The sequence below is a fragment of the Rutidosis leptorrhynchoides genome, chromosome 11 (assembly GCF_046630445.1).
Source record: "Rutidosis leptorrhynchoides isolate AG116_Rl617_1_P2 chromosome 11, CSIRO_AGI_Rlap_v1, whole genome shotgun sequence".
In the NCBI taxonomy this organism is placed as follows: Eukaryota; Viridiplantae; Streptophyta; class Magnoliopsida; order Asterales; family Asteraceae; genus Rutidosis; species Rutidosis leptorrhynchoides.
This window is the reverse complement of record NC_092343.1, coordinates 46,731,885-46,745,830: the sequence shown is the minus strand read 5'-3', so window position 1 is coordinate 46,745,830 and position 13,946 is coordinate 46,731,885. Positions and strand designations below refer to the sequence as shown.

At 32.0% G+C, this 13,946-nt stretch overlaps 2 protein-coding genes across 5 annotated transcripts; both read right to left on the bottom strand.

Moving 5' to 3' along the window:
• Nucleotides 1–338: 338 nt before the first annotated feature.
• Nucleotides 339–3,393, bottom strand: LOC139877486 (glyceraldehyde-3-phosphate dehydrogenase A, chloroplastic). Of its 2 annotated transcripts, XM_071864911.1 has the most exons (5): nucleotides 3,243–3,393; nucleotides 3,020–3,136; nucleotides 2,078–2,379; nucleotides 1,320–1,564; nucleotides 339–985 (listed from the first exon to the last, which is right to left on the bottom strand). In XM_071864911.1, exons 1-5 carry the CDS (start codon nucleotides 3,282–3,284, stop codon nucleotides 483–485), a joined length of 1,209 nt encoding a protein of 402 aa, XP_071721012.1. In that variant the 5' UTR covers nucleotides 3,285–3,393; the 3' UTR covers nucleotides 339–482. The 2 variants fall into 2 exon arrangements, with proteins under 2 accessions (XP_071721012.1, XP_071721013.1); XM_071864912.1 differs by lacking the exon at nucleotides 3,243–3,393 and having other exon boundaries at nucleotides 2,074–2,379.
• Nucleotides 3,394–4,911: 1,518 nt separating this feature from the next.
• Nucleotides 4,912–9,135, bottom strand: LOC139877059 (mediator of RNA polymerase II transcription subunit 19a-like). Of its 3 annotated transcripts, XM_071864466.1 has the most exons (8): nucleotides 9,006–9,127; nucleotides 8,278–8,351; nucleotides 7,276–7,565; nucleotides 6,379–6,555; nucleotides 6,082–6,141; nucleotides 5,860–5,999; nucleotides 5,223–5,294; nucleotides 4,912–4,999 (listed from the first exon to the last, which is right to left on the bottom strand). In XM_071864466.1, the coding sequence occupies exons 2-6, from the start codon at nucleotides 8,306–8,308 to the stop codon at nucleotides 5,949–5,951; spliced, it is 609 nt and encodes a 202-aa protein (XP_071720567.1). In that variant the 5' UTR covers nucleotides 8,309–8,351; nucleotides 9,006–9,127; the 3' UTR covers nucleotides 4,912–4,999; nucleotides 5,223–5,294; nucleotides 5,860–5,948. The 3 variants fall into 3 exon arrangements, with proteins under 3 accessions (XP_071720567.1, XP_071720568.1, XP_071720566.1); XM_071864467.1 differs by lacking the exon at nucleotides 4,912–4,999 and having other exon boundaries at nucleotides 5,007–5,294; nucleotides 8,278–8,344; nucleotides 9,006–9,135; XM_071864465.1 differs by lacking the exon at nucleotides 4,912–4,999 and having other exon boundaries at nucleotides 5,007–5,294.
• Between the last annotated feature and the right edge of the window lie 4,811 nt (nucleotides 9,136–13,946).

Below are 13,946 nucleotides of genomic sequence, written 5' to 3'. Positions count from 1 at the left end.
TTGATCCTCGGATCCATTTAATTATATTACTGTTTATTTATTTATTTATTTTTTATTTTTTGCAAAAAAAAAAAAAAAAGAAGAAGTAATAATTATGATAACATTAAGTAAAAGGTTATTACAGCCAAGTATTAATTATAAACCTTCCAACATAACTAAGTTGTTAGGGTCTTGATAACTTCACAATATCTGACCCATTTTAAAAATTACTTCTATTAAGTGTTCAATTACATGTCATCACTTCTCATTTAAGAAGCAGAAATCATATTTAACAAGAACAAATGTTCATCTATTGAATAGTCTTGCTAATTCTATAAATATGAAGTTCTTTAAGGAAGGAAGGAAAGCTCTTATTTCACTTTTGAATAATTATTCCAAATTTTTTAAACTCTGATTAAATCACATTACATTACATATGTAAATATATAAATATATAACAAAAACAAGTAGATCGATTAATCGAAGCTCATTACGTACTTTGATCATTTCCAGTTATTAGCAACAATGTCAGCCAAATCAACCACCCTTTGCGAGTAACCCCATTCATTGTCGTACCACGCAATCACCTTCACCATATCGTCTCCCATAACCATGGTCAACGAAGAGTCAACAGTTGACGACACATCACTGCATCTAAAGTCAACCGATACAAGCGGCTCGTCACATACAGACAAAATACCGTTCAACTCGTTGTCTGCAGCTTCTCTGAAAGCAGCATTTACTTCCTCTGCAAAAGTCTTTTTGGTGACTTGAACCACTAGATCCACTACTGATACATTAGGAGTGGGTACACGAAGAGCGATCCCGTTTAGCTTCCCTTTGAGTGACGGCAACACTAGTGCGACTGCTTTTGCTGCACCAGTTGATGTTGGGACGATGTTGAGCGCTGCAGCTCTTGCACGTCGTAAATCACGGTGGCTAGCATCCAATAGACGTTGGTCACCGGTGTACGAGTGAGTCGTGGTCATTGTTCCCTTGATAATTCCTGTATGCAACAAGATATGCTGCTAGTGAGGTTTGAACCTGAGACCTCTCGTACATGATATTAACTTGTTGAGATAGTAAATTATTTGAATATTCTATCTTTTACATAATATAAGTTTTTTGGATTTTGCTAACAAGTTGACACGCTTAAAACAACTGTACCAAACAGGTAACTGACATCATAAAGTTAATAACTAACTATTATTTACAAGTATTTTGAGCGTGGTAACGATAACCTAAGAGCTGTTGTTAGCAAAATCCTAGTTTTATTATTCATTCGCCCTGAAAATGTATAACGGAAAACACAAGAACTGAAACGGGAAATATAAAATTACCGAATTTCTGGTCAATAACTTTGACGAAAGGAGCAAGGCAGTTGGTGGTGCAGGAAGCATTGCTAATGATGTTTTCCGAATGGTTGTATAAATCGGCGTTGACACCAACAACATAAGTCGGGATGTCACCTTTTCCAGGTGCAGTGATGAGAACCTTCTTAGCTCCGGCTTCGATGTGCTTCCCAGCTCCATCTCTGTCCACAAAAACTCCGGTACCTTCTATCACCAAATCAATCCCCATTTCCCTGTTTGTTCATTTCATCAAATTCAATTCTTATGGTATTAGTAACAGAAATAACCAGTGCAGCTAACAGCATGTAAGGTTTGATGTAAAATGTCACATGAAAGACAAATTCATAATAGAATCAATATCACTTTTGCCATTGCCCATATCGACAGCCCTTAGAGCTGTCGTTAACACGCTTTACACAGTTGTACCTTGCGTTTACTTATTAATTTAATAGTGACGGTTACATGAATGTACGACTGTTTAGAGAGCCGTCGTTAGCAAAATCCTTGAACATTTTGTGCCTATAAAGGATTCATTTTTTGAAAAGGTTACAGTCTGTCCACTAGGTGGCATCCACGTAGACGCCACCTCATCAATTTGATGAGTTGGCAGCCATATCATCATATCTTCTGATCAACAAGTGTAGTCAACATTACAAATGTTATTCCCAGTAACAGTAATTACCATATTCGATTTTTGTGTATCTTAGACGATCATTATAAAAAGAAGAATGAGTCGGCTTACGTACCCCCATGGGAGGTTGGATGGGTTACGATCAGAGACGACTTTGATGATCTTTCCATCGACAGAAATGGCGCTGTCGCCTGAAGGCTTAACATCTGCATCGAAAATGCCAAGAGTGGAATCGTATTTGAGAAGATGGGAGGCTTGTTTGACACCACCAGTGTCGTTAATGACAATGACATCAAGAGGTGAGTCCTTCCTTCCATGCCAACACCTCAAAAAGTTCCTTCCGATACGCCCGAATCCATTAATGGCTACCTTCAGTTTTGCTTCCACAGGTCCTTTAGTACCCTTGCCTGTACCAACCTGGTAACCCAATTCTTGCCTTATTAATAGTAATCACATCATTGTACAAATAAAATAAAAAACAAAAAGAAAATTCTTTATTGAAAACATATGTTAGTAGTAATAGTTTTGATTTTACAAGTTTAGTATGCAAAATCATATTATGCCAACTATTTAATCGTTTCGGGTCACCCAAAGATATGTCATTTACTCATTTGTGAGGTTTGAACCCGAGACCTATTGTAAGGATATCAAGACTTCAGCCAATAGGCTATCTTGAGATAACAAATCATCTCACCGGAAAAGAAATTCGATCACCTAATAAGCTTAAAGTTGTGAGCTTTATTACCGCGATATTAAGTTGTGATCTTAAGTTATTGGCTAACCTATATGTTTAAACTTTAGGCTGTTACATGTATCATTCATAAAGATTATAGATTAATACTCCGTAGTAAACTAAATGAAAAGGGATTATGTAGTTTGATGGTACTGTGTTACTAATATAACATAATCTACCTAGAGATTATTTTACTTAACCAACCATCAACCATACATTATAAATAACAATTAATATACACACATGTGACATGACTAACCTATGCAGATCAATAACAACTTGATTAATGAGTGAGTCTATATATTGATATATTGATGCACTTACAAAAGAAGTTTGGAAGGTAACCATGGAGACTAAATCGTCCGAGCATCTTCGACTTCCAAAAGGAAGAGCAGACGAGCTACGAAGCCCGGTAAATTCAGATAATCCTTTACCATTAACCTGTATATAATAGTTAACCAATGTTACAGTTAACCAATTAAAACATGTACAAACATTAACAGATAATAAGAAAATGTATGTATATAAATGTAGATAAAGAATAAACCTGAAGAGAAGAATTGGCCATAGTAAAGGCTGCAGAAGCCATGGTTGAGATGGTTTGTTTGCAAGAGGTGTGTTTGTAAGGTTATAGTGTTTAAAATGAGTGTGCATGAGGTTGAGATAAGCCTATCCATCTATCATCCAATCTAATCTTATGGTTGTGGTTGAGGTTCTATATTATGTTTGTGTGTCCTATAAATCTTTCATATTCTACATGTTTTCTCTCTCTTTTGAAATCCATTTTGTTTTGCAAGGATGGACATATATATTCTTATCTACCAAGTGTATATATATATTTTCATTTTCTTGATATATAATTAATTATATTTATATTTATATATTTATTTATATATAATTATATTTATATTCATTTATATATTTATCATAACACAACAAAAATAGTCTCATAAAAATTGTACACGGTTAATTAGATCGTCTTGGGACCATTTCTGATAATTTATGTCATATGCTAGTGAGATTTAAACCTGAAAATTTTAATGAGACTATATAGAAAATCAACCGCTAAGGCTGTGTTCTCGAGTATGAATTTGGAGAGAAAAGAATGGTTTTGGAAGGGAGATGAAAATAAATGGGTGTTCCAGAGTATTTTTGTTGATGGAAGAGGAAGGAAGGGGGATGATAATTAGTAACATTCTCATCCGTCGAATTTGGACTGATCTGGACTGATTTGAAAGGGAAGAGACAACATTCACTTGATTTTTCATACTCTAATCCATTCATTTCTTTCAAACTAGGGAACACCAAAATTAAGATTATAATCACTCCCTTTCTTCTCAATCATATACCTCCCTCTTCATTTCTCTCCCTTTCCCTTAATAAAAATCTCTGGAACAAAGCCTAAAGCATTACTTACTAGTTTTTGAAAATGCTGCCATTTTTTGAGTTAATATATTTAACATGTGTTATTCGGTTTACTTTAAGTCAGTTTTTGATATGATATTTAGATTGCTCATTTGTATGTGTTACAGTCACTAGACGTTGATCCTTTTGAAAGCGATATCTCTACCGTAAGATCAAGGTGCAACTGTCTAAATTTCACCTTCTCTTATCCCCCGTATCCTGCATCAGTGGGATAAATAATGTAGTTATATTTGTTGCAACTAAACGAATATGAAACTTGGTTGATTTTTAAAAAATTGGTTCAAAAGTTTCTTATGTTTCATGATTTCGTTCATGTTCTTACCGTCTTAATTATATGGTAGTAATATGTAACTTCAAATCTTTGATATCAAAAATGATAAGATTGAAACAAGTGTTTTTATGATGATTGTATGAACAGATATGTATTTTATGGACCGAGTTATCTTTTATTTTTGGCGAAAAATGGATAAATTAAATGAGCTTTTCATCAAAAAGATGAATAAAAATTATACATCACATTGACCAAATTGAAACCTGCAATAACAAAACATACTAGGAACTACAAACCAGACAATGACTAAACTCGGTCAACAAAATAAATAACCAACATCAATGACACCGGGTCTACAACATGTTATAACAGACCGAGATCAAGCAACCAAAACGATCAAGTTGAATGACACACCAAAGCACGCGTAAATCAAAACTGGTAATTTTCATTACATGCTAGTTTCTATTATCTGAAATAATAATAAACGTTAAATACGATTCGAAAAACTATAAATTTAAGAATCATACATCGACGTGTAACCACAAGAAACTCGAGCATAGTGATTTAAATTACTATACATTCACGACGATCCGATATAAATGACTTGCCTACCCATTAAAAGAACAAAAGTATGTTAATGTTGGTAAACTGAAGCTACATATAACCTGATGTAAAGGTCTTTTAAAAAATGATTAGGATTAATGATATATATCCAATCCAATGTACCACTAATAATAAACCAAATAAAAGGAATGAAAATGTAATAAATATATGAAAGCCTGACTATGATACAAACTAATACAATGAAGATTAGTTTGTAACAACTTGTACCTTGAATAAATACTACTCCTTTAACGGTGAATTCACCTTCTCGGACCTCTTTAGTTAGTCCCGGAATTGTTTCTGCAAAAAAAAAAAAGAAAAACTGTATTCATTGATGAAACTGACATACAATCAAGGTTGAAAAAGTTGCGAGTCGGGAATGAGTAAGTTAACATAATAGGTCGGGTCATAGTGTATCACATGCTTAATGCTCACGACCTTCACGCAAAAGTCAACAAAAGTCAAAGTCAAAGGTCAAAGTCAAAAGTCAACACATCTAAATCAAAGTCAAACACTACACAAATGCAAAATACAAAATCTTGATCTCTTCCTAGTATCATACAAAGTTTTGCCGATTAATCACTTTGCATATCATACTATGCATATCATGATCATACGTAAACAATTAATCATTATCTCATAGCACTAGAATCCCTTGGAGGGACATGTTGGGACTCGGGGCGGGCTAGTCTCCAAACCAACTTTGACCTGACTTTTTAGTGTTGACCGACTTTTAAGGAGTTTTTGAGCAACTCGGGGCGGGCTAGTCCCCTAACCGATGCGTCGGCTGACTCGGACAACTTTTACAACGGTGCATATAATTGTTACTTTACATGATTATGCTTGTATGGTAATAAATTGGTACCTCAATTAGCTTGACTACAAGACATAAAAGCGTCTTCGGATTTCTTTAGCAATATGCGGAAAAACAACTATATCTACCACAAACCACCTTCAAGCTGCTATCTTTATCGCCCCAATTTCATCCATCTTTGAGCTTTTATGCTGCATAATAAACAGGATAATTAAGGAGATAAAAAGATATGTTCACGTTCATAAAGAAACCATTTACATACATCTCAGTTACCTTAGTTTTCTTCTGCCCGTGAATGTAATTGACATCTTCGATTCCATCATTCTTCCTTTTCTGCAACCAATTTAATATGACACCGTTAATTACTGATCTAGACGTGGCAATTTCGACCCAAATAATTTATGAAAGGGTCAATTTGGGTTATGTTTTATCTCTAACGGTGTGGTAAAATTAGAAATATAGCTCAAGCAATATTTTCAAAATCCCTCAAGTGTACTTTTACAAAAATTCAAATAATATAAGCTTTGTAATTACATTTGACGCACTAATTATTCGTGAAATGCATATAACCTTGTCATGATGACTACTCTTATCCTTGTTTCTTTCCTTGTCTTTATCTTTACTTCTATCTTTATGCCGATGTTTATGTTTCTTGTGTTCTTTATCCTTGTGTTTTTTATGCTTTTTTTCCTTGTCCTTCGATTCACTTCTTGATTTTCCAGCTATAGTAGGCATCCCTTTCTCAGACTACAAAACAAGTAAACAAAATAATGTATATAACCGGGATATCACAAAAATGCAAAAGTAAAGCTAGCAATGTCGATTCATTAACAGATGAATTGGATGATTTGGGTTATAATTTGTACCTAACGGTGAAACGGTCCAAGCCAAAATATTTTATTATAACAAAAAAAAAAAAAAAAAAGGTCAAAGGGGTCAAATGTCACCCAAACTGTATAACGCATACAACCTTTTACGTTGATATATGCCTATCAGTGTTGCGAAACTCGGAATTACTCGGCGAGTTCTCGGTTTTTTAAACCCGGAGACAAGTACTCGGTCAAATTCGGAATTAGTAGGAAGATCGGTAAAAATTCGGTCAATACTCGGGATTACTTGGAAAACCGGTCAAAATCAGTCAAAAGTCAAACTTGGTCAACATCCAAATTTTACCCGAGTTGCCGAGTACTCCCTAAAAGTCGACCGAGTACTCCCCGAGTAGTGATATTTGCAACCATGATGCCTATATGCAAATAAATAATTATATTACGCAAATAATTATTAATTAATTAACCAATGTAAGAAACATATTTTGTGTTTAACTAAATTTTAACAAACCATTTATTGAAAATGAAGAATCGGTGTTTCCAGTCAACCTAACCCATTCCGTTTCAACCATTAAACATACCCGTTTAGACCCATTACCAAATACACCCAAAAAGGCAAAAAACATAATTGGTTTCTTACAGATGGAAGTTCAACAGGTGCAGACTCCTTAAGCTGAAAGGCTTCCATAAGGACTTCAAGGTCAAATGGTTTTATGCGTGTGTTATTATCTCGAGAAAATGACGTGTTGTTAACAAGCTGATCCAATTGCATTCCTTCGCCTTTTCGGATTTCGGTGTCCCCAACAACATGATGAAGGTAATGTGTATCTGAAATCGATAAAGGAAGTGACTTTTTGCAGAAGAACTCGTAGTGAGGTGACAATTTATAGTAACGTATAAGATCCACTGCGCCAGTGAGTTCCTTTGGTCCTAGATTACAAAAATCAATATAAAATGAGACAAAAAAAAAAAAAAAAAAAATCCAAATTACATCAACTTGATTCAGGATGTTCGGATAGATGTACATTTGACTCATAATTCTTTTTTATAGATGTTCGGATAGTCCAATATTCTTTTTTAGCTTGTCCCAAATTAATAGTTTTTCATAGATTTATAAAAATAATAAGTTTAAGTTCTTTAATATCATACTTTATGTATGAAAAACAAAAAGGTAAGTGAAAAGTTATGGGTAAAACTGTAAAGTAAACAAAAACTACAGTTTGATAATGACATTTCTTAAACTGTATACTTTTTGTCTGAGGACTATTAATTTGGGACGAAGGGAGTAGATAAGTTACAAAAAGCAATCCAAACATTTCCCTAAAACATCTTCGTTGAGGCACCCACTTCGTTGAGGCACCCATATACGAAACGTTAAATAACAAAACAAATCAGAGGATTACAATGTTTCAGTTTTTAGATAGCCGAATGGTTTATTTATAAATGATATGATTGCTTAAGAATAAAGTTCAACTTCCATACACAAAAAGTGTTGAAGTAAACAATGTAACCATAAACAATATGAGATATTTGTATCAGAAAATGCTTTCCCATAATGGTAAACTTAATAACGGAAGAATATACAAACCCGAGAATGAAAAATATGAACTTTAAGCTTAAGGTATGAAACTTTATAGCTTACCTTTACCAAATTTCTTGCTTTCAGGGTCCATCAATCAGCGTCACGTACGAGGATATACCATTATCACCTAACAACTTTTAGAACGAATTATAAGTCATCTTCGATAGAAATTCTTATATATTTAACAAACAGACACAATTACAGAAATATTCATATCACCCTATGTCCGCCCCAAGTACATCATATAATTAAACTTACAATTAATATCATATACTTTTGATAAGTATTTCACAAAGTTTACCAAAATGAAGCAAGCATTTTTATTATTCAGATCAGTGAATTACTCTGTCAGGCTACTACATAAATATCAAAAGACAAGGCATATTAATCCATATCCATATATAATGTACAAACATTATAATTAACTCATAAAGCAAAAAAGTTTCACATTTTATAAATCCATGTATGAATCTATAAATGTCAAAACACACAGAAGTCATGTGCTTAAAAAAAGCTGCAATCTTTCAGGTTTCAAATAAGGCTAAAAACAACCCCATGAAAGAAACATGTAAAGCAACCAATTTTACAAATCTTTATGATCTATCAACTTATAACTCCATAAAGTTCAAATCTTTTTCACTTTTAGTATTAAAGTTAAGTACTTTATACAATAATGTACCCAATTAGGCACTGAATTGTGCTTCAATTAGTAAGTAGATCAAAGCAATGGGATTTTGTGATTAGAACTGTGTTTCTTTGAAGATTGATGTTGAGAGCGTAAAATTTACCTGATTTGATATAAGTTGAACCCAGAATTGGATTAATTTGGTGCTCGTGGTTGTTTTGGTGATTAACGAAAATAAACCCTAATATGTGTTGTAAGAGAGTTGAAAAAGACGGTGTTTTGTTAAGGGAAAGATAACGAGGGATTGTTTATATAAGATGACTAATCGAGTCAAATATTTATCAATATTTGTTACTCCGTATTACCTCTTTGTAGGAGTTTTCTACTCATAATGATTATTAAGATTCTATAAATTGACATTATTTACTTGTACATTATTAATAAACTAGCCTTTAAGAGCCCGTGAGTTGCACGGCTACTCTTAATCATAAAACTTGAAATGTAAAATGTTAAATCAATTAACTTTATAATAAAGACAATATTGCAATAAACATAAAATGCTTAAGTATTTTTGTTTTACACAAGAGACATACATGAAAGTTACTAAATCCGACATTAATAAAATACAAAACTTATCACCAACATTAATTGGTGGAGACACCTAAAAGCAAGTTGATAAGGCAGTTGTGTGCAACATGAGAACATTATAGAGCTTGTGATTATTAGCTTAAAATATTAAAATGTGGAAGCACGCATTCAAACGTACAATAACACCCTGCAATTAAGAAGTTTAGCATTATTATGCAAATTTGACTTAAAAACATTTCAGCGAAGACCAATTTCAAACAGTTTTGCCTCATAGTTTTGTTCAATTACATAATGCATATAGTTATGGCAAGAAACTAAAATATGAAAGAACATACCCGCTTGGACCTTGCCAAAATCCTCATTCAAACTTACACGATCTTGAACATTCTGGTCCATCCAATGAAGTATAGGAGTTTAGCTTTATATCTTTCAAAACCTTGTCATAGAGTGTCTTATTTACATTCGCCCATATTGTCACCTTTATAAGTACATGTTATATATCAATTTTGCAAAGTATATATAAGTCAAGCATAAACCTTGTTTTATATATTCACAGAACAACAAAATTAAAATTCTTATACACATTAAGACATATCTAAAAGAGGAGTTGCCTACATTCACAGAACAACAAAATTAAAATTCTCATACAATTAAGACATATTAAAATTCTCATACCATCATAATATATGTACCGGGCCAATGTAGTCTTCATTGGAATGGATACACCAATTTTTCTACTTGAAATCGTGCATTATAATCAATGATGGTCTTGCTCCACATTTTTGCTACACTATTCTGAAATACATCACAAAAATGTAAAGGTACCAAACTACACAAATTGGGTCATGGATCTATCTGGGTTCAAAATAAAAGAGGTTTTTTTATTATGTATCACAAATCATAATGATGTGGATTCGACCAACAAATCCCTTTAGGTACACTTGTGACGACCTGGAAATTTCCGACCAAATTTAAACTTAATCTTCATATGATTTCGATACGATAAGCAAAGTCTGTAATGTTGAGTCTCAAAAATTTTGAAACTATGTTTATATATTCAAATTGACCTTCGACCGTTCCCAATGATTCACGAACAACTATTTGTAAACAGATTCATATATATTTAAGTATGTATATATAAATGTACATGAATATTAATTGTAAATATATAAGATTAAATATTAAATTTATTTATTTGAAAACATATATTTAATGTGTATAATAAAACCTGAATCTATATATAAATATAAAGTATATTAAAAATAAATATTAAATGATTATAATACTCGTCTGAGGTTCCGATTGATATTAAGCAAGTTAAATTCAAACATATGTAATTTTTAAAATAAACGGTGATACGAAAATGAGTTATATAAGTTAGGGGCTTATTAAAAGTGTATTTAGGAACTATTGGTTAAGTTTTGACACTTTTTATATTTTACCCATAAATGAGAGGGACGGTTGATGTAATTTTTATTTAACAAATTAATGATCAAATTTTATACCATAATGACCAAAATAAATAAATATATTTAATTTAAAAATATGGAATTTTTCTGAATATTTTTTCACCACTGATTAACAACGGAGTACGAAATCCGGTCCGTGATTTAGAGACAAATAGTGTCGGCAGGATTAAATATATTTTTGCACGTTTGAATTATTTCATTGTCTTCTTGCTTCTACTTTATTGACTAACAACTAATGTACCTTGTTTGTTTGTTTTTTTTTTTAATAACTAATAATTACCATTAATATTAATATTATATCTATATAACATACACATTTATAGATTATAATATACTGCATATATGAAAAACCATTATCAATATTTTTAATCTCTCTACTATACTCGGCCGAGGCAACCTTCACCACCTTGGAATCGCACAAAACCCACTCCAAAACCGTAAGCCATCATCATCTAGTCACCATCTTCATCGTGATTGCATGACCACCATCTCCAACGATTGCCACCTTCCATCACTACCATAAAATCGCCACCTTCGCCATACGTCTCCTCTCTCTACCTCTCTCTTATGGAAACCATCATAACCGCCACCAATCCTCCACCACTTCACCACCATTAAAACCACCATCGTAGCACCTTAAGACCGCCACCCTGCTACCTTCAACCAACCATTACACGACCAATAAATCACCACCTACAGCCTTCTTATCGCTACTGCTGCTATAACTATATATATTTTCTTCTTTCTTTCCTTTTCTGTCGAGCCATAACCGAGACCCAACACCACCTTTGATAATTTTTTTTTTCTTCTTTCGTTTTCTACTTCGAACAAACAACCCTCGAACATGCCAGGATGCTACTGCAACTGTTGCTACTTCGTTTCTTTCTGTTTTAAACGATGATGCTACGATTAAAATGGCCATAATAATACACGATCCGTGTATTGTTCTTACAATGTCACTGTATTAGTGTTACTCGCTATTATTCACTATCTTCTTGATTCTATTTTCTGTTAAAAAGGATGAAGATGCAAAATGATGTTATGTGATGATGAGGGTTAGGAATGATGTTAAAAAGTTTCTATTTCGGTTTCCTGTTAAACGATGAATAAAGATATGATGAGGATAAACAGCTTTTTACTTGTTAATTAAATAAATGTGGAATTAAAAACAAGATAGTAATTAATGGTTCAGTGGTTTGGCGATTGTGTATTGAGCAAGAGGTTGTGGGTTCGAAACTAGGGGACGGTATTAATTTTTTTTATTAACAATAAGTATATTAAGGAGTTGTGTGTTGAGCTAAAGGTTGGGCCGTGATCCTATTAGTTCATTGGGCCGAGATTAATTATTTTCGGGTGGGCTCTTGAGGTGATATTGGGCCGAGAATTGATTGGCATCCAGTTGGGCCAAAATAGAAACAGATTAAGATAATTGGGTACGATACGATTCAGTAAAAATTTAATTGGTGGAGTGGTTGTGTGGTGTTTGAAGGTTTCGAGAGGTCGCGGGTTCGAGCCTGACAAATGGCATTTTATTTGTTTTTGGAGCTCGTTTTCTTCAAAGGTTGTATTTTAAATTTTTTATTATTATTAATGTTATTATTATTAGTATTATAATTGTTATTAATATTATTACTAAAATAAATATTAGTTATTGTTTATTAATATTATCATTACAATTATAATTATTATTATCATTATAGTTATTACTATTATTATTATCATTAGTAATAATATCATTAAGTAGTATTATTATTAGTATTGTCATTAGTAATAAGATTGTTATTATTAATATTATTGTTAAGATTATTAATGCTACCAAGTTATTATAAGTATTAATATTATCATTAATATATTTTTTTAACAAGTATTAGTATTAAGTATTATTAGTATTATGAATTTTTATCAAAATTATTATTTTTATTGTAAAAATAATACAATCTTTTTATTTTAGTATTATTACTATCATCATTAAAATTTATATATATATTTTATTATTATTATCATTTTTATTATCAACATTAACATTATTATTAATATTATCACTATAAGTATCATTATGATTAATACTATTCCTATTATTAATATTATAACAAATAAAAATTTATATTCAATACATATAACATAACTATATTAATATTTTTAAAAGCATATTTAAAATAAATATACTTAATTAATTAACAAAACCTAGAAATTTTTTAAATATAACAATTATATCACTAGTAATAATATATAAATTTGTTCGAATACAATTATATGTGTTAATATATATATATAAATGATATAGGTTCGTGAATCCGAGGCCAACCCTATTTTTGTTAAATGGCGTCATATGTATTTTTACTACAAAATACATTAGGTGAGTTTCATTTGCCCTTTTTACTCTTTACGTTTTTGGGCTGAGAATACATGCAAATGCTTTATTAACTGTTTTACAATATTTATATGTGTGAGTTTCATTTGCTCCCTTTTACTCTTTACGTTTTTGGGCTGAGAATACATGCAAATGATTTATTAACTGTTTTACAATATTTATATGCGTGAGTTTCATTTGCCTTTTTACCCTTTATATTTTTGGGCTGAGAATACATGCGCAATTTTTATAAATGATTTACAAAATAGACACAAGTACGTGAAACTACGTTCTATGGTTGAATTATCGAAATCGAATATGCCCCTTTTTATTAAGTCTGGTAATCTAAGAATTAGGGAACAGACACCCTAATTGATGCGAACTCTAAAGATAGATCTATCGGGCCCAACAAGCCCCATCCAAAGTACCGGATGCTTTAGTACTTCGAAATTTATATCATGTCCGAAGGAGGATCCCGGAATGATGGGAATATTCTTATATGTATATTGTGAATGTCGGTTACCAGGTGTTCAATCCATATGAATGATATTTTTGTCTCTATGCATGGGACGTATGTTTATGAGAAATGAAAATATGAAATCTTGTGGTCTATTAAAACTATGAAATGATTATTTATGTTAAACTAATGAACTCACCAACCTTTTGGTTGACACTTTAAAGCATGTTTATTCTCAGG

Coding starts and splice junctions, on each gene's coding strand:
- LOC139877486 (XM_071864911.1), bottom strand. CDS start 3,284: ATGGCTTCTGCAGCCTTTACTATGGCCAATTCTTCTCTTCAG. Junction 1,565..2,077: donor CCATCCAACCTCCCATGGGG/GTACGTAAGCCG, acceptor ATGAACAAACAG/GGAAATGGGGATTGATTTGG. Junction 986..1,319: donor AGTTATTGACCAGAAATTCG/GTAATTTTATAT, acceptor TGTTGCATACAG/GAATTATCAAGGGAACAATG.
- LOC139877059 (XM_071864467.1), bottom strand. CDS start 8,308: ATGGACCCTGAAAGCAAGAAATTTGGTAAAG. Junction 6,556..7,275: donor CACCTGTTGAACTTCCATCT/GTAAGAAACCAA, acceptor CTTGTTTTGTAG/TCTGAGAAAGGGATGCCTAC. Junction 6,142..6,378: donor AGAGTAGTCATCATGACAAG/GTTATATGCATT, acceptor AATTGGTTGCAG/AAAAGGAAGAATGATGGAAT.